The sequence below is a fragment of the Dysidea avara genome, chromosome 9 (genome assembly GCF_963678975.1).
Source record: "Dysidea avara chromosome 9, odDysAvar1.4, whole genome shotgun sequence".
Taxonomy (NCBI): Eukaryota; Metazoa; Porifera; class Demospongiae; order Dictyoceratida; family Dysideidae; genus Dysidea; species Dysidea avara.
Window position 1 is genome coordinate 20,402,079 of NC_089280.1, and position 23,447 is coordinate 20,425,525.

The following is a 23,447-nucleotide window of genomic DNA, read 5'->3' on the forward strand; positions in this document are numbered from 1 at the left end:
CACCATTGGGTCATTAGCCCCTTTTGCAATTAATGATTTTGAGCGTTTCGTGGGACATGCCTGCCCCTCCATCACCTTCTGGCTAGCTACGCCCCTGAAACCAATTTATTTACTGATTCAAATATGCTGGTATCATAGGCGGCGGAAAGGGGGGGGCTTAGTCCCCCTTCAGAATGATACCACGCCGAAGTTATCCTTGGAGTGGGGCTGAAACCGCGATAAAGATCGAGGTACTCTAATAGAGCAGTCACAGTATTAGAGCAGTGTTTATTTATTTATTAATGCTTTATAGTACACACATACAAGCATGAGCTTAGGTACACACACAGATACAAGAATTGACAATACTCATGGTGTACTAAAGGTCTGTAGGCTTGTTCCAACAGCCAAAAGTAGTAATTATAAAATAATAATAAAAGAACACATGATAAATTGTCTAAAACAGTGTGTAGTTAATCGAGAAATGATCAGTAACACACCGACTACAGGGACAGTGGTAGTGCAGTGTATGAGGGTTGAGGGAAACAAAGTTATGAATGAAATGATTCCAGAAGTGGGACTTGACTCTGTTCCTGATAGTGTCAATAGACAGATTAACGTCAATTAATGGAAGCGCATTCCATAAGCGACAGATCCTTACAAAGTAAAAGTGTCGTTGCTTGTTAGTGGTGGAGGGATTGTGATGTAATTTGAAGCCTCCTGATCTGGCACTGGTAGAGAAGGAAATGAAATGGTGAATGTTGAAATTACTGGTTGGATTTTTGATAGATTTGATGAAAAACATGATGTCTGAAAGTTCAAAGGTGTACATTAATGGAAGAAGCTCTAGTTTGAGAAATCTAGTTTTATAGTCGGAAATGTAATCGTTCAAAATATACTTTGTGACTCGTCTCTGAAGATGTTCTAGGTTACTGATTCTTTCACTAAATATGGACGCCAGATAGGGGAGCAGTACATGAGCTGAGACCTGATTAGAGATACGTATAGCTTAACTTTAGTCAATGGTGGTATAGATGAACTGAAGGTTCTTCGTACAAGACCCAATGTCTTATAAGCTTTACTTAAAATAATGTCATGATGAGTTTTCCATTCAAGATTATCACTTAATGTAACTCCGAGATCTTTATGTGATTGTTTAGTAATGATTATGTTACCACTAATAGTATATGATGTAGGAAACTTCCGGTTAAAAGATAAATGGCAGCTTTTAGATGAGTTAAAATGTAAATTAGAGGATGTACTCCAGCTAAAGAGGTTGTCAATGTCACGTTGTAACAGTGTGTAGCGAGCTATGTAAGGATTTTTATGTAGTTTATCAGCTATGAATGCGTAGCTGGTGAGGTGGGCAGCTGGTTGCGACCGTTTTTTTTTGGGTCTCACCATACCAAACCAGAGACTAAGTCTGGGTCAGCCCAGCCCCCCCTCATATTACAATGGAAGCATGCCTATGTCACCCCAATATTTAAAAAAGGTTCCAAAGCTCACCCAGGCAACTACCATCCTATCTCACTCACCTCAGTAGTTTGTAAAACACTGGAGCATATCATTGTGAGTCAAATTATGAAGCATTTGGAGGACCACAATATTCTTTCAGACAACCAGTTTGGATTTAGATCAAAACATTCCTGTGAGACTCAACTACTCATTACTGTTAATGACATTGCAAAAGATATTGACAGGAACCTGCAAGTTGATGCTGCTATATTAGACTTTTCTAAAGCGTTCGACAGAGTAGCTCATTCTAGACTTCTCTACAAATTAAATTACTATGGTATAAGAGGAACTGTCTTACAGTGGCTAGAGTCCTTCCTTCATGGTCGTACCCAACAGGTTGTAGTAGAAGGCTCTAGATCTTCTACATGTCAAGTTACATCTGGTGTTCCACAAGGTTCCGTACTTGGTCCTGTGTTGTTCCTAATTTACATTAACGATATTGTAACAAACATCAAGAGTGAAATTAGATTATTTGCTGACGACATTCTACTCTTTAAAACTATAGCTACGCCCAACGATCACAGAATACTGCAAAATGACTTAGATTCCTTAACACAATGGGCTAGCAACTGGCTGATGGAATTTAACATTCCCAAATGCAATATTTTACAATTTACAACCCACCACAGTAAAAGCACTTTTACATATAAAATGTCTAATATTCCATTGAATATTGTATCAGAGCAGACCTATCTTGGTATCCGCCTCCATCATACACTATCATGGGAACCTCATGTTAACTATATTTGTGGAAAGGCAAACCGTCTTCTTGGATTTCTGAAAAGGAATTTATATAATGCCCCAATACAAATCAAAGAACACTTATACAAACAATTATTGTTATCTTCTATTGAATACTGCTCAGCCATCTGGGATCCTTATCACCAAACAACAGTTAGCAAATTAGAAATGATCCAACACCGAGCTGCAAGATTTGTTCTTAATAAACCATGGCACAGATCCAGTCAACAACACAGTATTACAGATATGCTTAATTACCTTCAATGGCCAAGTTTAAAAAGTAGGAGAAGGAATGCTAGAATTATATTATTATTCAAGATTGTAAGAAACTTACTGGTGCTACCAAACCATTGTTTACCCCAGCCAACCCCTGTATCATATACTCGTGCCAATAATCCCCTCAAATTTGCACAGCTGCAATCCAGAATTGATTTATATAAGTATTCTTTTCTGCCAAGAACAATTATTGATTGGAATAACTTGAAAATTGACAACATTGACTCAATTAACCTTGACACTTTTAAGAACATTATAGATAAGCTAAACAATTTGTGATTTGTAATGCACATTAGCGTGTTGCCCCTGGTGGGCTTTGCTAATTAATAATAATAATAATAATCAACTACTTCCTCTGCCCCTGGCTGGTATGATTGCAGTGGTTATTCTGCATGGGGCTATTTGGAGAATACCCCCTCCAAAAATCCCATTTTTTCCCCACCAAAATTGTGAATGGCACCTGTTCTGGGCTAAATGCGACTAAATTTCTTAGTATTGTAGGGTATTGTAGGGTAGTCGCAAGGCATTCCATCTGACCGATCTCGTCCTGGCGACATATACCACCCTGATTTTCATCTTGGTCGTCCTGCCTATTTTGATCTCTCCATCAGGAGTACCACTCAGTCTGCTGTCATATCTTCTGCTTCTTCTCAGGCTGGGGTGGCCGCCGCTGTTGGTGAGATAGCTAAGGACAACCAATACCAGGACATTGTGAATGATAATGGAGGAGATTTTATCCCTCTTGTATGTGAGACCTTTGGTGTTTGGTCACCATATGCCCTATCAATTTTAGGATCCATAGCTGACAGAACAACTATTAGAAACGGTTTACCTCGAAAGTTTGCTAGGCGCCAACTTCTCCAGCAACTGTCTGTGACTTTGTGGAGGTACAATGCAAAAATGATACTCCGCCAGTATTCGCTTACTGCTGAGGACGAATTTCCTGACTTTGACATTGGTTAAGTTAAGTACGTATAGGTAGTACTAAGTATATAGTTAGGTAATAAGTAGTAGTATGTTGTAGTTTTCAGTATGTACGTGTGTTATGATCATCATAGTTTTCATTTGTATTGTGAAAAAAAAAATGTAACAGGATGTTAAATGGATAGAGCAATGGCTGACTAAAAGAAACCAACAAGTAACTCTAGAAAATCATGTGTCAAGTAAACTACCCGTAAAGTCTGGAGTTCCACAAGGAACCGTATTGGGACCTCTCATGTTTTTGTTGTACATTAATGACATTGATGAAAATATTTCTTCAACAGTTTGGCTATTTGCCGATGATTGCGTTATGTATAGGATAATTGATTCCTTAGAAGATTCACTGTGCCTTCAAAGAGACCTCAGTATCATTCTTAACTGGACTAAAAAGTGGCAGATGCAATTGAACATTGACAAATGTGTAGTATTAAGGTGTACAAGATCAACATCTCCCATTAATTATGACTATAATTTAAATGACGAAACTCTTCAATTAACAGAACAACATCGATACTTGGGACTTATTTTTCATGAAAGCATGCAATGGTCGCATCATATTCAAGCTATGTGCATTAAAGCAAACAGATCCTTAAATTTTCTTCGGCGCAACTTAAGTAAATGTAGTAGTAATGTCAAGCAAAATGCCTACATTACCATCATAAGACCATTGTTAGAGTATGCAGCTTGTGTCTGGGACCCTTATCATGAATACTTAATATATGACATAGAAAAAATCCAACGACGTGCTGCAAGATGGGTCCTTTCTGATTTTAGTTGGTACAGTAGTGTGTCAGATATGTTGAACTTCCTTGAATGGCCAACCCTACAAGAGAGAAGACACATTAATAGGTTAAGCCAATTTCACAAAATCGTTCATCAGCTTACTCCTTCCATACAGCTACCATCTTATTTCTTACCAACTCAGTATCCAACTAGACAGCTCCATCAACATCGATTTATAATCCCAGTCAGTTCCACTGTATCGTATCAGAAAAGCTTCTTTCCGAATACTTTAAGAGAATGGAACACTTTACCTAACAACTTTATTGAAGAGCAATCCACAAAAATTTTTACCAACCACCTTGTCATCACACATTAAATAATTTTATGTATGCATGTATATGTTAAATGTTTTTTGTTTTTTTTGTCTGTATTTACCTGGGTCAGTTATCAGCTGTGCTGTCTCGACCCAGTATATAATCATAATCATAATCATAATCATGAATCTTGGAGCTGCATAGTAAAGGAAGGAGTATACAAAGTCCGGGCTAAGGGAAAATATCCTTGCATGGCTATAGTGTTAAGGCCAATGAAACTTGATTACCAGTTTCTCGATCAGATTTTTGAAAATTTGATGCGGGCGGGCGGTTATTATTTATTATTCATTATTTTCTAAAAGCACAACGCACATCTCAAACGTGAAGATTTCTGCTAAAAAAGTGAGTCTACATTGAATACTCCTGCATTAAATAACTAAAATACGTTACTAATCCGTATAACAAGTGATTTTTCCTTTAGAGTATAGCTCATTGCTCCATTAGAGTAAAAGTGACTGCTCTATTAGAGTATTTCAATCTGAAATACCAATAATGAAATTCCATGCGGGTGTATCAAAAGCATGCGGGCGATGACGCGAAACTGGTAATCAAATTTCATTGGCCTAATGTGCACTCAAATAGATATTGAACAGACTTCAGGGTCGGACCGGCCGGACCACTTTTCAGCTACCATAGCGGAGTAGGCGGGAAAAGTTACGCGTGGGAAATATTTCGCGAATTTCGCGATTGCAAAAACTATCGCGAAACTTTTACGCCGGTTAACTTGCTATACTGTCTACAAGCTTGTATTTGTACAGTAAGAAACTAGTAAGCACAATCAGCATCTCGAAACTTTCCCGCCGGTATAAAAAGTAGAGTGCCATTCGCGAAACTTTTCCCACGCGTAACTTTCCCCGCCTACGGTAGAGTAACTCACCTAATATCGGACGGGCTCCAAAATCGGACGCGATTACTCGAACTACAACAAGAAATTTTGAACAACTTATATGTCTTTAGATAGTTCAAGGCTGTGGGACTTTGCACACCAAGTATCAGCTTTCTCTGCTTCTTTGTCTGGTGGCAGCAGCCCTGCAAAGTCACTTCCGATTAATACGTATAATCGGAAAAAAAAGGTCGATTCACGGACAACCAGCATTTATAGACTAGATCTGCAATCCATCAACCATTCGTTATATTGGTGGTGAAGGGCAACTCTTCTACTTTCTAAATATCTATGGTTTATTTATTTTAAATCCCTTTCACTATGAATTACAACTGAAATAAAACAGGATGTCACTGGAGTGATGATCGCACGTGATTTTGTATTAGTTCCGGTTTTGTAATTAGTGAAGCGTGGTCCGCAGCGCGTGCTTTTGATTGCACGTCTACTGAAATGATTAATTCCCTGTTGAAATGGTAGGTATTATATAGTATAAAACAAGCAGTTTTCAGCTTTTATTAGCATGCGTGGCCTTTTCTGGTAGATTGAAATCCACACAATTTCAGCTAGTGGCTGGTTTTTTGATTGAAAAAGGTTGGAACTATGCAAGCACAGCTGAGAACATGGAACAAAGCTCAAGAGGGAATTCATTGTACATAGCTGCCTACCCAGTAATAATAAAAATAGCTCACTGAGTACCAGGCAAGCTTGTCTGTCCAGTTAGTCACTTTTAAATGCATATAAACATCTCGTTACATTAAACTATGCTGAAGCCACAGATAATTTAAAATGATCACATTCTGCTCTAAACTAGCTAGCTAACTCTACACAATTCACAACAGTTTATCATAAACAACTTTTGTCCAAAAAAACAAATGAACATCTGAGTGTAATTTAATTTCAACGAAAGTAATGTATAATCACAACATGACTCAGTAAATAGTTGAAACATGTTTAGGTTTTGCAATCAGAACAATACCAGGAACCAGATGGCTTCCTTGATAATCCAACACAATTAAAGTGGAACCAGCCAAGTTTGCAGCTTTTGTTTTCACACAAAATCATTCGACCATATTCTTCTTCATGACATATACACCATAGTTGATCATCTTCTTCTTCAATGACACTTATTTCTTTACTCTTCTCTTGATCCACTATTAAGAAATCAACAATGCATTACAGTAGCATCTCCATATAATGCACACTGTGGGACCAATCAGTGATTGCATAAGAAGGAAAACTTAAAACATATTTACTCAGATTATGCCATACACACTCCCAAATAGTACTGCAGTGGTGTGTGCTTTCAAATGTTTTTGTTTCAGTAAAATAATAAATATATTCAATTACATCACACCCTTGAATAGTGTAACACCCCATTTTTACTGCTATCATTAGCCATCAACGGCATTTATTTCCATCACTTTGATAGGCCATGACAGTCAAATTTCAATTACTGCTTCTATGTTATAGTCACCAAAACAATGAAAGGAACAAGCCAAGCCATGCCAGATGTAGGCGAGCACTACAGATAAACACTGTGACGGCAACTAGTCCAACTTGATACTTGAAATGTCATTACCTAAGAAGATATGGAAGCTGTTTTCAAGACAGAGGTTGGCAAGAATATAGTTGAGAACACTGTCAACGATCTAGCCAATTGCTAAGAGAAACAATGTGTCCAATACTCATTTCCACTACTGGCGTGCTAGCATCCAGAAACCACCAAGATAACCAGAACCGCGCAAAGAAAAGAACCTACCTATGGTAGGAAGCTAGTTGCTCCACTATTAAAACAGTACTGTAGAGTTGTTAAATGACCACTGCGTGTTGAATTATGAAGCAATTTGTGTGCATTTAAATTTAAAAATTGTAACTACTGTGTGAAGCAATTTTACGCATTGAAAATTTAAATTGATGTCTGTTAGACATCTGGAATTTATCAATTTTTAGTGGTTTATGATGGCTGTAGGTGTGACATACTGGTCAGTAATTTGGTAATCTTCTGGTAATTGTATCATGCAAGCTAATGGCATTCCAGTGATTGAGCCAAGGTTCAGATAAACGATTACTTTGACTCTGCACATTGTCCTCTGTTACTGGTCAGGGGAGCCATCTATTGATACCAAACTTGGTACACAGGAAGATGAATACCTCTGCCAAAATTTGTGCTCCAGGAATGTTTGTATGAGAAGGTATGTGTGGCAGAATAAATGTCTATTAATCGGTTGCTTACGTTAGATAAGTAGCAATGTGTTGTGCCTGTTAACAGGATAGCTAGTAGTCAGTAGATTTAAAATAGTAGCAGCACATCCTCAGATTATATTGCAGTGCAGCACTATTCACAGTTTGTACCCATGTGGTAAACATCCAAGTTATGCGGTATTTAGGCCACATGTATAGTGTTTGTGTGGCTGATAATACTGTGCCAAGAACTTTTAAGCTGTACAATACATAAGCAGTTTTAAACTCTTTGGACATACCACAGCACTTTTACCTGTGAAAAGGGCAGCCTCCTTAATTATATAAGTAATACTGAGTAAAATTTGATCTGCATCAACTGCCGCGGCAGCCCCAAAAGTGTGCATTATTTTGGGACCATGCAGTGCTAGGAAAAGGGTTAGACATTTAGACAGCTAATTTGAAAGACATCGCTCAGTTTAATATACTACTGCTAAGCAAAGTCTTACAACTTTACAAAATATCAACATTGTATATATGTACATCATACATGTAGCTATAATGTAATTTTACCTTTCTCTTTTACACTGTCCAATGTGGTAGGGGGTTGACTAGGAGCTTTAGCATTGTTGGCTGCTGTAATGTAAGAAAATTAGTTTTTACAATGCATAATACACATACATTGAGTATACGTATCCAATGCTCTATATTCCTAGAATGACCAGTACATTTTCACATTTATTAATAATCACAAAGATCATTCCAGACACAAGGGTGTGCATTTAACTTTGGCCAGCAAGCACAGTGCTGTTGTACTATATGATAACCTTGAGGGTAACTCAATGAGAACAGCATCTGAGAAACCAATAAGAGGGGTTTGGGCAGAGTACCACTCAGAATTGTCAACTGCATCTCACCATATTAACAAGTATATAGTGTACAGTTACAAAACAAGGCGAGAAACAAATTAATAGCATGTTCTGTGCTAATTTGTAAAGAGCTGATAAATTCAAGGAATAGTATTTACAGGGGGGGGGGGGGTTACTATTCAGTGGACTGGACTACTGGACTGACATATTTTTGGTTTTTACACATTCTGAGGTTGGTTTTATTGAGTCTTGCTAGTAAGAACCCTTTGGGTACCTGCAGCCCACTTCTAAATACTGAAGACAAACAGTGGAATATGCGAAAACTGTCTCTTAATATTTTCGCTACTGTTCATTATGCCACTATACAACACTTATTCCTTACCTGGTGTGTAGTAATGCTGCAGGCAGTGCAGGGAACTGAATATGACAGCAATAGTTAACCAGCGATCAACTAGCCAGTAGACAATCTTTCAAGATATCCTTGAGGAGCAAGCTAGTCTCGCCAGCATTGCCAGACCTCTCTAGGCAGTGCAGGGGCTTACAAATTAGAGATTTTTCAGCATGGACGCTTATAATCTTTATTTGATAAGCCCCTACACTGAAACAGCGAGACTAGTGAGAGCAAGACTAATGAGACTAGCTTGCTCCTCAAGCTTGCTCTAAGGATATATCTTGAAGGATATTGTCTACTGGCTAGTTGATTGCTGGTTAACTATTGCTGTCACATTCACTGCCGGAATTCCCTGCACTGCCTGCAGCATTACTACACACCAGGTAAGGAATAAGTGTTCTATAGTGGCATAATGAACAGTAGCGAAATTATTAAGAGACAGATTTTGCATATTCCACTGTTTGTCTTCAGTGTTTAGAAGTGTTTAGAAGTGGGCTGCAGGTGCCCAAAGAGTTCTTACTAGCAAGACTCCATAAATCCAACCATAGAATGTGCAAAAACCAAAAATATGTCAGTCCAGTAGTCCAGTCCAGTGTTCCAGTCCACTGAATAGTGATGCCCTATTTACAGGGAGTCTAGTTAGCACAGCATCAACTTGTTACATAAGAAATTTAGTTAAAACTATTACAGTATTTGGCAGTTAATACATAAAGTAAACAAGATTTATAAGTAAAGTACCACAATGTCTAATTGCTATATAGGTTTTGCAAATGATAAAAGCATTACTACAATGCTTTGGTGTAAGCACCATGTCCTTATTGTAAAAAAAAAACAACAAAAAAAAAACATTCAGTTATATACTTGTCAGTCAACAATGTAGCTAGATAAATAAGTCTTATAGCCAACAAAATTTATCTAATATAACTAGTAATAAATTCCTACCTTTTTTCTTTTCTTTATCCATTTTAACCTTCTCCTTTTCTTTTCTCTTCTGCTTCATCCTTACGCTGTCTCTTCCTCTCAGCTTCTTCCATCTTCTTCTTTTCTGCTTCATCCTTACACTGTCTCTTCTTTTCAGCCTCTTCTATTTTCATCTTTTCTTTCTCTTCTAACATTTTAAGGTTCTCAGTACTTGTTAATATGCGAGCTGATGTTTTAGGGTGTTTGGCAACAGTCTTGACATCTATATGTTGTGAAGACAGAACTTTAGAAAGTGCTGATGAGCGCTTCAGCAGAACAGGAATACTTTTAGCAGCACCATCATTCTGAGTCTCCTTTGTTGTAAGTCCCTTGTCAGCAGCAAGATCAACATTTTCCAAGTGCTTGGGCACTATCTGTACCTCAGAATTAGGCTCAACCTCTTTTGATGTATCTTTGGGTGGTATCAAAGACTTAACCACTGGACACTCCTCTACAAATCCAGTGCCACCTCCATCAGTATTTTTCCCATCCTCATCCAATACATTATTTTTATCTGCTTTCAACTGAAGCCACCAATTGTAGTGCTTGTCATGAGTAAGATCATACCCTTCCTCATACCTACGAGTGAAAAGCGTAGTTTCTTCTTCACTGAAATAAGTTGATAATGGTATTGATTTGCTGCTTGATGGACTGTAAACAGGGAGGAATTTCAACTTTGTGCCTTTGACCAGATGTTCAGGATTAAATTTTGAAGGTGTTAAAGCTGCTAGTGGTGTTAAAGCATTTCTGTTAAATGGGAATATTCCAGTTGTGCGAAAGCCTGCAGTTATATTGGCCATGGTCATGCTTTGAGCCCATGCCTTAGCAAACAATTCTGAGAAATTGTAGCGTGTTATGACTTTACCTGGGTTGTTTGTCATGTATTCATGGCATACCTCTTTCCAGGCAGCCTTCAGTGGCCCAAAACACCCTTTGTCTAGTGGTTGAGTCAAATGGTGGAATGAGGTGGTAAACAAAATAATATTACATCCTCCTTTGCTGCCATACGAACAACACTTGGTTGTGAATGTGTTGAGTGACCATCCATTATAAGTAGAAGAGGTCTACAGGAAGGTGCATGAATAAGAAAATGATGCTTGAACCATTCTTCAAAGAGTTCAGTATCCATCCATCCATCCATTTGATGATAGTGCATACATGGTTCCTGGTACTTCCCCAAATGCATATTCTGGTCTCAAAGTTTTTCTATCAAGTACCACTAATGGTGGAATTGCATATCCAGCAGCACTACAACAAGCAAGAACTGTGATCTGAGATTTATCATTTGAGGTGACAGAAGTGGAGTGCTTTGCGCCTTTTGCAACCACGATTTTTGGTGAAATTGGATTTAATGACATTCCTGATTCATCTAAGTTGAATATCTGATTTGGTCTGCCTTCAAGCTCATGATCAAGCAATGTTTGCTGCAACAAGTCATAGTAGTGATTGAGAATTTCTGGTTGGGAACAAACAGCATGCACATATGATAGTGACTCAGCCATGCGTAAAGCTAAGGTGCCATGCCTCTTCATAAATGACTTCCACCATCCTTCTCCAACAGTACGGTTTATTCCTTTAGTGGAAATTACTCTTTGAACTAAAGCGAGAACCTGTTTCTTCGAACGGGCATATCCCATTGATGCACAGCCTTCTAAAAATGACACCATTTCATCCTCTTCTTCAGCACTTAGGAAAGGAGGCGGACCAGGTTTATTCCCTGTTACTCTGCCGGTCATTCTGTCATAGAGCGTACTTTTTGGAATGTTATAGGTCACTGCTGCTCTCCGAATTGATTGACCTGCACGGACACCATCGCATGCTGCCTGCATGTGTGCATCATCCCATTTAGTGTACGTTGATGGTCTTGAGGAAGGTATCAGTGGAGTATGAACGCTTAATCCTGAGGAACGTATGATTCTACTCTTGGAAGAATTCTTAGCCGCGATAGTCTGAGCTGCCATCTAGAAAACAACACAGAGAATTCTTTAAGTGATAGAGTTTACCATCATTGCAAACAATATCAGGCAGCCTATAGATATAGTTAAGTACCCGGCATGAAATATACTGAATATTTGTATTCATAGCGACTAGACTAGCTTACTGCTATAGCTTTAAAAACTTATAGGCCTACATCAAATTCAGATCATACATAGATTTATAAACCCCAGGTTTATAAGTCTACGGGATTACATACAGGTATATAGTACTGCTAGCTACTCCGCATCTATAATGGCGTCGTGCATGTCAACTCACGTTACCAGTACCATGTATGGCTATTACGCTCACATCATGCACACTCTACGTACCTTTACTTCACTTGAACGGCGACAAACCAGGTAGACTATAGTCTAAGCATCAATTAGCAACTGGAGTAAGAGAAATTTTGGCCCGCGCTTCACTAATTACAAAACCGGAACTAGTACAAAATCACGTGCGATCATCACTCCAGTGACATCCTGTTTTATTTCAGTTGTAATTCATAGTAAAAGAGATTTAAAATAAATAAACCATAGATATTTAGAAAGTAGAAGAGTTGCCCTTCACCACCAATATAACAAATGGTTGATGGATTGCAGATCTAGTCTATAAATGCTGGCTGTCCGTGAATCGACTTTTTTTCCGATTTTACGTATTAATCGGAAATGACTTTGCAGGGCTGCTGCCACCAGACAAAGAAGCAGAGAAAGCTGATACTTGGTGTGCAAAGTCCCACAGCCTTGAACTATCTAAAGACATATAAGTTGTTCAAAATTTCCTGTTGTAGCTCGAGTAATCGCGTCCGATTTTGGAGCCCGTCCGATATTAGGTGAGTTCCTCTACTTGAATTTGTAAAAAAAATCGAGATACTCTAATAGAGCAGTCATCATGATATACTCTAATAGAACAGTCATTGCAATACTCCAATAGAGCATTCGGTATAGAATATAGGCACTGTTCTAGCCATTACATGTATGATTAATTATCTTCAAATCACTCAAAAGTTCCAGTGCGTCATCTGCATGGTATTGCATTGGGCTAATCGATCATGCATGCATTAGCAATATACAGTTCCAATGGCTTCTGTATCTCAAAGAATTAAGCGTTCACAAAATTTTTAGGCCTGTGCGATAATGAAAAAACCTATATCTTGATAAATTCTGATAATAAAAGCCTATTTATCTCGATAAATGATATTATCTCGATAACGATCATACAATATATATAACACCGAACACTAAAGAACTTTCAAGTAAGTGATGGTTGTTAAAACAAAAGATTTAGTCTCACAATAAACAATATTGTTATACCGTTAATCATACTGTTACTTTTAAATTTATCTTTTCTTCTTGTTAACTTCTAGGTTTGCACCAAGAAAGACCAACATGTTAACATTCTCTGGTAGTAGACAGGCTCTTTTTTCATTTACTACATGTCCAGCCACACTAAACGCATGCTCTGATGGCACTGAGGTTGCTGGAATACATAAAAATTTCCTGGCTAACTGTGCTAACCGTGGATAGTGTTTCTGATTGTCTCTCCACCATACTAGAGGGTTACCCACTGTACTAGGATCAATTTCAATGACAATGTAATTGCTCATTTCCCTTTCTACTTCAGCTTTGATTCTTTCACTGTCTGATAGTGGAGCACCTTCATCTTGAGATTTGGAATTAACAACATCATCCAACAAAGACATCAAGCCTTTCTTGGCCTTTATAGATGGTGGAGGAGCATCATCATCATCAGTCAGATTAATAGTGCTTGTACTAGTATCAAGGCTGGTGCTATCATCATCATTCAACTCTTGTGCTTCTTCTTCCACAGAAGCAATTGTAAAGCTCTTGTCACTGTCAGTCATGAAAGCAAGGGCTTTAAATCTAGAGTCAAGGAAGCATGCCTTGTTAATCAAGCTCATGACATCATTGTAACGATCTTTGAGATCACCCATCACAATCTTTTTCATTGTTTTAGCCAGTGAGGAATCTGAAGAATTTTCAACCAAATGTATTGACAAAAGCTTGTATAATAGTGGTCTTACAGCTGAAATGGTTACTAGTTTTTCACCACCCAGTGTCTCAGTGATTTCCACAATGGGTTGTAAAACTTTCAAAAATGTTTCCATTGTTGAAATCTCAGCATCACTAGGCATAAAATCTGTTTTTTAAATTTAAATTAAGGTAGCACACAGTGGCTGACACTGTTGAAGCAAACAATTCAGCATGTAATACGATGAGTTCCACCATGTAGTGACATCTTGAACCAAACTTAGTTCCTCAACATGCAAGTCTGTTTGTTTCTGCTTTAATATATATGAAGACTTAGAAGAGTGATGAAAATGGGTCACTACATGACGGGAATGAGCAAGAGCTCTTGATATTTGTGGAATTTCCATAGCTTTCTTAACTCCAATTTGAAGCGTGTGGGTTAGACAACCAAAACGAGGCCATGATAGTATTTCAGTTGCACAAACAATGTTTCGTGCATTATCAGTGGTTATAGACATGAGATCATCATCTTTAAGGTACCACCTTGCAAGGCTATCCTTTAACCCATCAGCTAAATTAACACCTGTGTGCTCCAATGGAATTTCAGCAGTGTCCAAAAGGTGAGCTTGTATAGATTCCATAATTCATCGATATAATGCACGATATGTGTAATATAACTATGGTTAGCACGGGAGGTCCAACCATCTGTGGTAAGTGAAAAATTCTTTACTATTATTGATTGTTGTGCAGACCTCAAAAGAGTATGGTGCACAAAAAAGGGTACAATTGCTACTGTCAATTACAAAAGAAAAACAAACTTATTTAATTATACAATATTTACTATACACAAGACCATATATACACATTGATAAATTATTAAACAGTTACTAGTCCAGCTAGGCTGTGCTTGAATTGGTCAATCTCTGTTAAATCAATCACTTGTTGGGGTAAGGAATTCCAAATATTGATTGCAGAGGGGAAAAAAGAAAATTTATAACAGTCAATTCTAGTCATTGGGGTTAAAAATCTCTTATCATGGCCTCTGGTGTGATGTAGGTTAGGATTAGAAAAAAGTAAATCATCAGCATTAATATCGATTTGGTGAGATATAATTTTAAATAACATTGTAGCCTTCTGTTCATTCCTGCATCTGGCTAAGGTAGGCCAATTAAGGTTAGATAACATTTCAGTGACGCTGGAATATCTAGAATAGTTGTTAAATGCAAACCGTGCTGCTCGTCTTTGGACATTTTCTATGGCATCGATGTCTCTTCGCGTGTGGGGTGACCAGACTGTGGCTGCATATTCCAAGATCGGTTTAATCAGGGCTTTATATCAGTTACTTTTGACTTGGAGAGGACACTTGCTCAAGTTACGTTGCAAGAAGCATTTGGTGTTATTGGCCTTTTTAGTAGTTTGTTTAATGTGCTCTGACCAGGATAAGTTTTTGTCGATAGTTACACCTAGATACTTAGCATGCGTTACCTCTTTTATAGTTTTACTTTGCAGTGTGTATTGAGCTAGTATTGGGTGCTTCTTGTTAGTGATTCTAAGAAATTCACATTTTTGTAAGTTGAATGACATTTTCCAGTCAGCTGCCCATTGTTCTAGACCACGTGCCATAGCAGCAACAATTCTTGCTTTCTCACTCTGATAAATTTCTGGAATGTAATTCTGTGAGAAGGTCTTCCTATCAGGAACCACGTATCTTGGCTCGAAAGTACGCAACATAGCCCGAAATCCCACATTGTTAACTATGCTAATGGGCAACATATCCTTCGCTATACATATATATATATATTGTTAATGTACAAACTCAATCATGAGTATACAATGGCTTACTGATTGGTTAAGAGTTTTCCACCTTTTCGAGTTTGTTGACAGTGGCTCTAACTGACGGAAAGCTCAGTTCACTAATGGGTGGTTGGTTGGCAGACACGGCACTACACTTTTGACCAGTTGCCGTTTTGGCTTTTACTTTCAAATATTCCGAGCGGTGGTTGTATTCCAAATGAGAGATCATATTGGTGGTGTTTCCAAGATAGTTCATCTTCTTTGGGCAGAGCGTACAGTAGACTTCAGTCCGCTTCTTTTATCTTTCTCCAAGTACTGCCCATTTTCTGCTGGGAAGCCAAAGTATTCCCAAACAGGACTCTTTGCTTTTTCAAGCTTTAACAGTTCACGAGGACTATCGCGACACTCACCGCTTGAGTCACTGCTAGAATCACTCGCACCACTATAAGTGCATGCTCATTTCACTAACGCAGATAAAACAAAACAACATGAGGTGAATCACGAGATACATGATTACGTAAACAATTGCATCATAATTATCGTATAATAATCAATTACAAGGAATATAATATCGCTATCTCGATAACCCTTCATCCTATCGCGATAATCGTATTATCGCTATTATCGCACAGCCCTAAAAATTTTTGAAAGTAAGATTAGATATGTAAAATTACCAGCTGCAGGATATATCCTTGATGTTCATGTAACAAAAGGAGGAAGAGGCCTTGCAAGTAAAATAGCTTCCAGCACAGCAAAATTCGCCACAAATACGGAGGAAAATTTCCCGTAATTCCTCCCGTATTAACGAAGATACGTGGCAAATACGGAAAACGTCTGTAACCCCACGACGAGATTAGTAGTAATCCGTCGTGGGACCACTTTTCAAGACGTCCAGACGTAGTTACCCGTCATAATACATCGTATAACTTTGTATTTAGCATTAGTTCGATCACAATTACTTTACTGTTCTCCTTTATCGCACCCCTACCTTATTTGCGACATCTCTGCTTTAGAAAGAATCCAACGCCGGGCAACCAAATTTATTCTAAATGATAATGTAACCGATTACAAAACACGTCTTATCAAACTTAACATACTACCACTGATGTACACCTATGATCTTTATGACATACTCTTCTTCGTAAAATCAATCCAGCATCCATCTAATCATTTCAATATCAGTAACTATGTCAACTTTTGCCGCAATCCTACCAGATCCTCCACCAGTAACAAGCTTCAACACAATTTTACATTAACCAACAAACAAAGTAACTTCTACTTTAACAGATTACCAAGAACCTACAACAGTCTACCAGTACTTGACTTAAATCAACCTTTTCCCACCATTAAATCACAGTTACTCAAGATTTTCTGGCAGCATTTTACAAACGATTTTAACTCTGACAATCCCCACAGTATGCACTTTGTTTGCCCTTGTAGTACCTGCTCCAAGTCTCCTCGCCCACCAAACTTCAGCAGTAATTAATCTTTTTTTTTTTGTTGCTCTCTCTTAAAATAAGTACTTAGCTTTATAAGTAAGTTTATTATTAAATACACATGTAAGTTTTAAAATTATAGGGTAGTACAACTATATACCAAATGTAAATGTATGTAATAACCTTAGCCAGCTAACTTAATTTGATTGTAATTTTATACATTCAATTGTAATGTAAGTTGTACGTATACTTTTTCTGGCTGTGGGCACCAGTTGCCCACAGACCATTAATGCAGGCCTTGCCTGCATTAAAAAGCAGTTAAAATAAAATAAAGTATATACCTAGTGACGCCCGTCATGGAAGTGCTGTCACGTAGCCGCGCACGTGATCCCAAAGGATACTCGAGGTACGAAAATCGGATATTCATTTAAATATAAAAAAATATATGAAAAGTAACGAAATTCTGGTCTTCATATTCACTTCCGTCAGTTCTTTCATACAGCATTCGCCGTCCTTGGGATTGCCTTCTCAATTTCTTTCAATTCTAGTGTGCATCAATTGAAAATATTAAAATGCAACAACTCTCAACATACCTCTTTTGCATTCATCACTTTCTGTGCTGGCGTAAATCCTTTCATCTCAAAAATTCTAAACAGGATACATTACTATATAATCTGATAATCAAGAATTTTGTACGTACCGTCACACTCTCTGCTCTAGTGCCATCATCTAATTTTGCTACTACCAGCAACTTTGGTGCCACACTCTACACACCATGAAAACTGATGCAGGTCTCTCTTATACTTGTACTATAGTCCGCTTTCCTTCTAAAATAGTCAGCATTCTTCCAAGAAATATTTCACTCTAAACACAAAGTTTTACTTATAAAATAATCATTCAAAAGTGCTGTACATACCATCTCACTGATAGTAAATCTTCTTCTTCTACTAGCAGTACTCAAGTCCGTTCTCTCTTGCATGGTAAGCATTTCTTCCAAGAAAGATTTCAATCTATAAACACACAAGTTTTACTTATAAAATAATCATTCAAAAGTGCTGTACATACCATCTCACTGATAGTAAATCTTCTTCTTCTACTAGCAGTACTCAAGTCTGTTCTCTCGTGCATAGTAAGCATTTCTTCCAAGAAAGATTTCAATCTATAAACACACAAGTTTTACTTATAAAATAATCACCAAAAGTGTTGAACATCAGGTCTTGCTCTTCTACTAGCACTCTAGTCTACTTTTCTTTCTTGCATATAGTCAGTATTTCTTCTGAGAAAATTTTCACTCTAAATACAAAGATTTATAGATACAATAATCATTAGTATTCAAGAACTCTGTACATACCATCACAGTGCTGGCAGGTCTTCCTCTTCTACTTGTACTATAGTCCGCATTTCTTTCTTCAAAAGTAGTAAGCATTTCTTCTGAGAAATAGTTTACTCTAAATACAAAGATATATAATCTTTAGTATTCAAGCATTCTGTACATACCATCACAGTGCTGGCCGGTCTTCCTATTCTACTTGTACTATAGTCCGCTTATCTTTCTTCAAAAGTAGTCAGCATTTCTTCTGAGAAATAGTTCACTCTAAATGCAAAGATTTAAAATCATTAGTATTCAAGAATTCTGTACATACCATCACAGTGCTGACAGGTCTTCCTATTCTACTTGTACTGTAGTCCGCTTATCTTCCTTCAAAAGTAGTCAGCGTTTCTTCTGAGAAATAAAATAGTTCACTCTAAACAGTGTTTCATACCTAAAATAATCATTCAAGAATACTATACATACCATCCCACCACTGGCAGTTCTTTCTATTCTACTAGTACACTAGTCCGCTTTTATTTCTTTCAATATAGTCAGTATTCCTTTCACTAAAGTTTTACACATTAACAATCATTCAAGAATGCTGTACGTACCATCCCACTGACATCAGGTCTTCCACTTCTACTAGAACTCTCATCCACTTTTTCTTTCTTCCAATATAGACAGCATTTCTTACAAGAAATATGTCACTCTAAATGCAAAGTTTTACATATAAATAACCATTTAAAGTGCTATACATACCATCCTGTTGACAGGTCTTCCAATTCCACTACTACTGCTTTTTTTCATCTTCCAAGGAATATTTTCAAGCATGTACCATCTCACTGCTGGCAAATCTTTCTCTACCAGTATCGTACTCGGCTATTCTTCCTGTCCAATGTTGCCAGCCAGCATTTCTCAAAACAACATTACACTCTAAATGCTTAGAACAATCATCTAAGACTGTACTACACATTGTCTGACTGGTGGCAAGTCCTTCTCTTCCACTAGTACTATCATTGGGTTCCCTTTCCATCAGCATTTCCAACAACTGTTAATTCTAGATACAGAGCATCTCTTAAACACTAGTCGTTTTCACGTAAGAAACTTTTGAAGAATGGTGGGGCGGTATTTCAGTAAGTTTCTAATTAATGAGCGCTGGCAATCTGGAGAAGAGTTACAGCAGTAAGAGACTAAAAGTATGTTCTTTCCCTTCCACTACTGCGTTAACATATATCCTTCCACTGCTGTTATTGTCAGGATTACTCTTCACGAATCATTCCGTTCTGGACTCTTAAACAATGGCCTCGACAATGGCAGACGACTTACTAGTAGCAGATCTGGTACTCAACATCTGTTGCGAGTATCTGCCCATCCATAAAGCTTTACAGATCAGCATACTTTACTTCTTCACGACCACCTTGTGTCTCCCCTCCTGTCTCGCCGCATGTCCGCCTCGTGGCTGCACGATCACGTGCTTAACAAATTATGAAAATTTCTATTTAGTGCCGCTGGGATGAAGGATGAAAAGTACGATGCGGTACGGTGCTGTTGGGTATATTAAACCATCTTTTCAAGGCGGAATACAACATTCGACAATCAGGTTTGTGTTTTAGTGAACACATGTCAGTGTTGTGGAAATCGTCGAAGTTTCGTTTGAATAGATGAACTAGACGTGTAATTCGGGTTGTATTTACCCACTGGAAACCTGTATCATGTAGATTTGTCATTTGTTTTGTAATTCCACGCACTGACGTTGTAGGTGTGGTATTCGCCTTGTAATTTAAGCACTGGCGACCTGTTTCCAAGTCTTGTATGTATATTAATTATGTGTTACTACACACTGTCGTTTTCCAGGTCTTGTAATATTATTATTATTATTATTAAAGCTTTACAGTGGCCTGCACTGAAGGTCTGTATGGGTGTCAATTGTGATTTGTTACCGCACACTTTTGACCTGTTTCTGTGTGTCAATTGTGATGTGTTACCACACACTGTCGACTTACTTCCGAGTCTTATATGTGTGTCAATTGTGATGTGTTACCACATACTGTCGACCTGCTTCCAGGTCTTGTATGTGTGTCAATTGTGATTTGTTACCACACACTGTCGACCTGTTTCTGGGTTTTGTATGTGTGTCAATTGTGATGTGTTACCACACACTGTCGACCTGCTTCCGGGTCTTGTATGTGTGTCAATTGTGATGTGTTGCCACACACTGTCGACCTGATTCCAGGTCTTGTATGTGTGTCAATTGTGATTTGTTACCACACACTGTCGACCTGTTTCTGGGTTTTGTATGTGTGTCAATTGTGATGTGTTACCACACACTGTCGACCTGATTCCAGGTCTTGTATGTGCGTCAATTGTGATGTGTTACCACACACTGTTGACCTGCTTCCGGGTCTTGTATGTGTGTCAATTGTGATTTGTTACCACACACTGTCGACCTGATTCCAGGTCTTGTATGTGTGTCAATTGTGATGTGTTGCCACACACTGTTGACCTGCTTCCGGGTCTTGTATGTGTGTCAATTGTGATGTGTTACCACACACTGTCGACCTGATTCCAGGTCTTGTATGTGTGTCAATTATGATGTGTTACCACACACTGTCAACCTGCTTCCGGGTCTTGTATGTGTGTCAATTGTGATTTGTTACCACACACTGTCGACCTGATTCCAGGTCTTGTATGTGTGTCAATTGTGATGTGGTGCCACACACTGTAGACCTGATTCCAGGTCTTGTATGTGTGTCAATTGTGATGTGTTACCACACACTGTCGACCTGATTCCAGGTCTTGTATGTGTGTCAATTGTGATGTGTTACCACACACTGTCGACCTGCTTCCGGGTCTTGTATGTGTGTCAATTGTGATTTGTTACCACACACTGTCGACCTGATTCCAGGTCTTGTATGTGTGTCAATTGTGATTTGTTACCACACACTGTTGACCTGCTTCCGGGTCTTGTATGTGTGTCAATTGTGATTTGTTACCACACACTGTCGACCTGCTTCCGGGTCTTGTATGTGTGTCAATTGTGATTTGTTACCACACACTGTCGACCTGCTTCCGGGTCTTGTATGTGTGTCAATTGTGATTTGTTACCACGCACTGTCGACCTGATTCCAGGTCTTGTATATGTGTCAATTGTGATTTGTTACCACACACTGTCGACCTGCTTCCGGGTCTTGTATGTGTGTCAATTGTGATTTGTTACCACACACTGTCGACCTGCTTCCGGGTCTTGTATGTGTGTCAATTGTGATGTGTTACCACACACTGTCGACCTGATTCCAGGTCTTGTATGTGTGTCAATTGTGATTTGTTACCACACACTGTCGACCTGCTTCCGGGTCTTGTATGTGTGTCAATTGTGATGTGTTGCCACACACTGTCGACCTGATTCCAGGTCTTGTATGTGTGTCAATTGTGATTTGTTACCACACACTGTCGACCTGCTTCCGGGTCTTGTATGTGTGTCAATTGTGATTTGTTACCACACACTGTCGACCTGTTTCCGGGTCTTGTATGTGTGTCAATTGTGATTTGTTACCACACACTGTTGACCTGTTTCCGGGTCTTGTATGTGTGTCAATTGTGATGTATTACCACACACTGTCGACCTGTTTCCGGGTCTTGTATGTGTGTCAATTGTGATGTGTTACCACCCACTGTCGACTTGCTTCCGAGTCTTGTATGTGTGTCAATTGTGATGTGTTACCACACACTGTCGACCTGCTTCCAGGCCTTGTATGTGTGATTTGTTACCACACACTGTCGACCTGTTTCTGGGTTTTGTATGTGTGTCAATTGTGATGTGTTACCACACACTGTCGACCTGATTCCAGGTCTTGTATGTGTGTCAATTGTGATGTGTTACCACACTGTCGACCTTCTTCCAGGTCTTGTATGTGTATTAATTGTGATGTTACCACACACTGTCGACCTGTTTCCGGGTCTTGTATGTGTGTCAATTGTGATGTGTTACCACATATGGTTGACCGTTTTCCGGGTTTTGTATGTGTGTCAGTTGTTACCACACTGTTGACCAGTTTCTGGGTCTTGTATGTGCATCATTGTGTGTTGTGGCCACACTTTTGATATATTTCTGAGATTTGTAGGTGTCATTCATGTTACATTATACATACTTGCAACCTGATTCTGGGTCTTGTATGTGTATCATGTCTTCTCACAAAGATGACCTGTTTTGTGTCTCAATAACAGTGTTATTTGTATTTACAGATCGCTAAAAAGCTATAAAAATATTGAAAGAAGAAAATGAAGATCAAAGGATTGAGATTTGTAACTTAGGTATAAACACCTTGGGAATGGCAGTGTGACTTAAAACTTTGGTGAAATTTCAGGATGTACAGATATCTTATTGTGCAGCAAGTATAGATTATGGATATTTTATGTGCCATTTTGTTTACAATGTACAGCAAGCTATATTTCCAAGGCTCACATTATATGAGCAGCTGGATTAACCTGACTTGTAATTGCTGATATCCTCTACCTTTTTCTGTGATGAGCATGGTTGTTGTACTATGCATGCAATAATTGCAGGACAGTATACTCATGATATTTATTACATGCACTGCCACCAGTGGAACCAGACTTAGAAATAATGATGTTATTTATTACGTGTTTTCGTGATGATTGTTCCTTGACAGGCAGTAGATCAAGTCATTGAGTACATAGGCAATAACCATAGGGAAGTAGCTATGCAATGGTGGATCCAGGACGGGGCATTTGGGGCAAAAGCCCCCCCCCCTCATCCATCGTCACCTTTTGGAGGAACCATACTTATGAGTAATACTCAACTTTATGTCAGGGCTAAAATGATATGCAGGTTTTAGTAGAATTTATTAAATTCACCTGAATCAAAGCAAACCAAAGTCAAACTAGCTGTGAAATTTCCCTCAGCACCTCGTGCGTACTAAGCGTCTCTAACAAAAAATTATCGTGTGTAGAGATTCATAGCCTTTTACACAGCTTTTAAGACTCCACAACCATCTGGCAAAATTAATGTCAAATCAACAGTGGGACACTACCATTATAAAGTGGTGATTA

The 23,447-nt window shown here is 38.4% G+C and overlaps 1 protein-coding gene, 2 long non-coding RNA genes and 1 pseudogene across 10 annotated transcripts; 1 reads left to right on the forward strand and 3 right to left on the reverse strand.

Moving 5' to 3' along the window:
* Positions 1-6,367: 6,367 nt before the first annotated feature.
* LOC136266942 (uncharacterized) lies at positions 6,368-12,261 on the reverse strand (annotated as a pseudogene).
* A 922-nt stretch (positions 12,262-13,183) lies between these two features.
* On the reverse strand, positions 13,184-13,999 carry LOC136267573 (E3 SUMO-protein ligase ZBED1-like). Its single transcript, XM_066062733.1, has one exon. It carries the CDS (start codon positions 13,997-13,999, stop codon positions 13,184-13,186), a length of 816 nt encoding a protein of 271 aa, XP_065918805.1.
* A 3,473-nt stretch (positions 14,000-17,472) lies between these two features.
* On the reverse strand, positions 17,473-19,858 carry LOC136266606 (uncharacterized). Of its 8 annotated transcripts, none has more exons than XR_010706185.1 (12): positions 19,137-19,858; positions 18,989-19,086; positions 18,861-18,943; positions 18,709-18,788; positions 18,563-18,659; positions 18,423-18,513; positions 18,261-18,358; positions 18,131-18,204; positions 17,982-18,075; positions 17,766-17,929; positions 17,659-17,713; positions 17,473-17,609 (listed from the first exon to the last, which is right to left on the reverse strand). It is a non-coding gene; the product is annotated as an uncharacterized lncRNA (long non-coding RNA). The 8 variants fall into 8 exon arrangements; XR_010706182.1 differs by having other exon boundaries at positions 18,417-18,513; positions 18,709-18,810; XR_010706183.1 differs by having other exon boundaries at positions 18,417-18,513; positions 18,709-18,785; positions 19,137-19,857.
* LOC136266607 (uncharacterized) lies at positions 19,842-23,050 on the forward strand. Its single transcript, XR_010706189.1, has 2 exons — positions 19,842-19,977; positions 22,620-23,050. It is a non-coding gene; the product is annotated as an uncharacterized lncRNA (long non-coding RNA).
* The last annotated feature ends 397 nt before the right edge of the window (positions 23,051-23,447 follow it).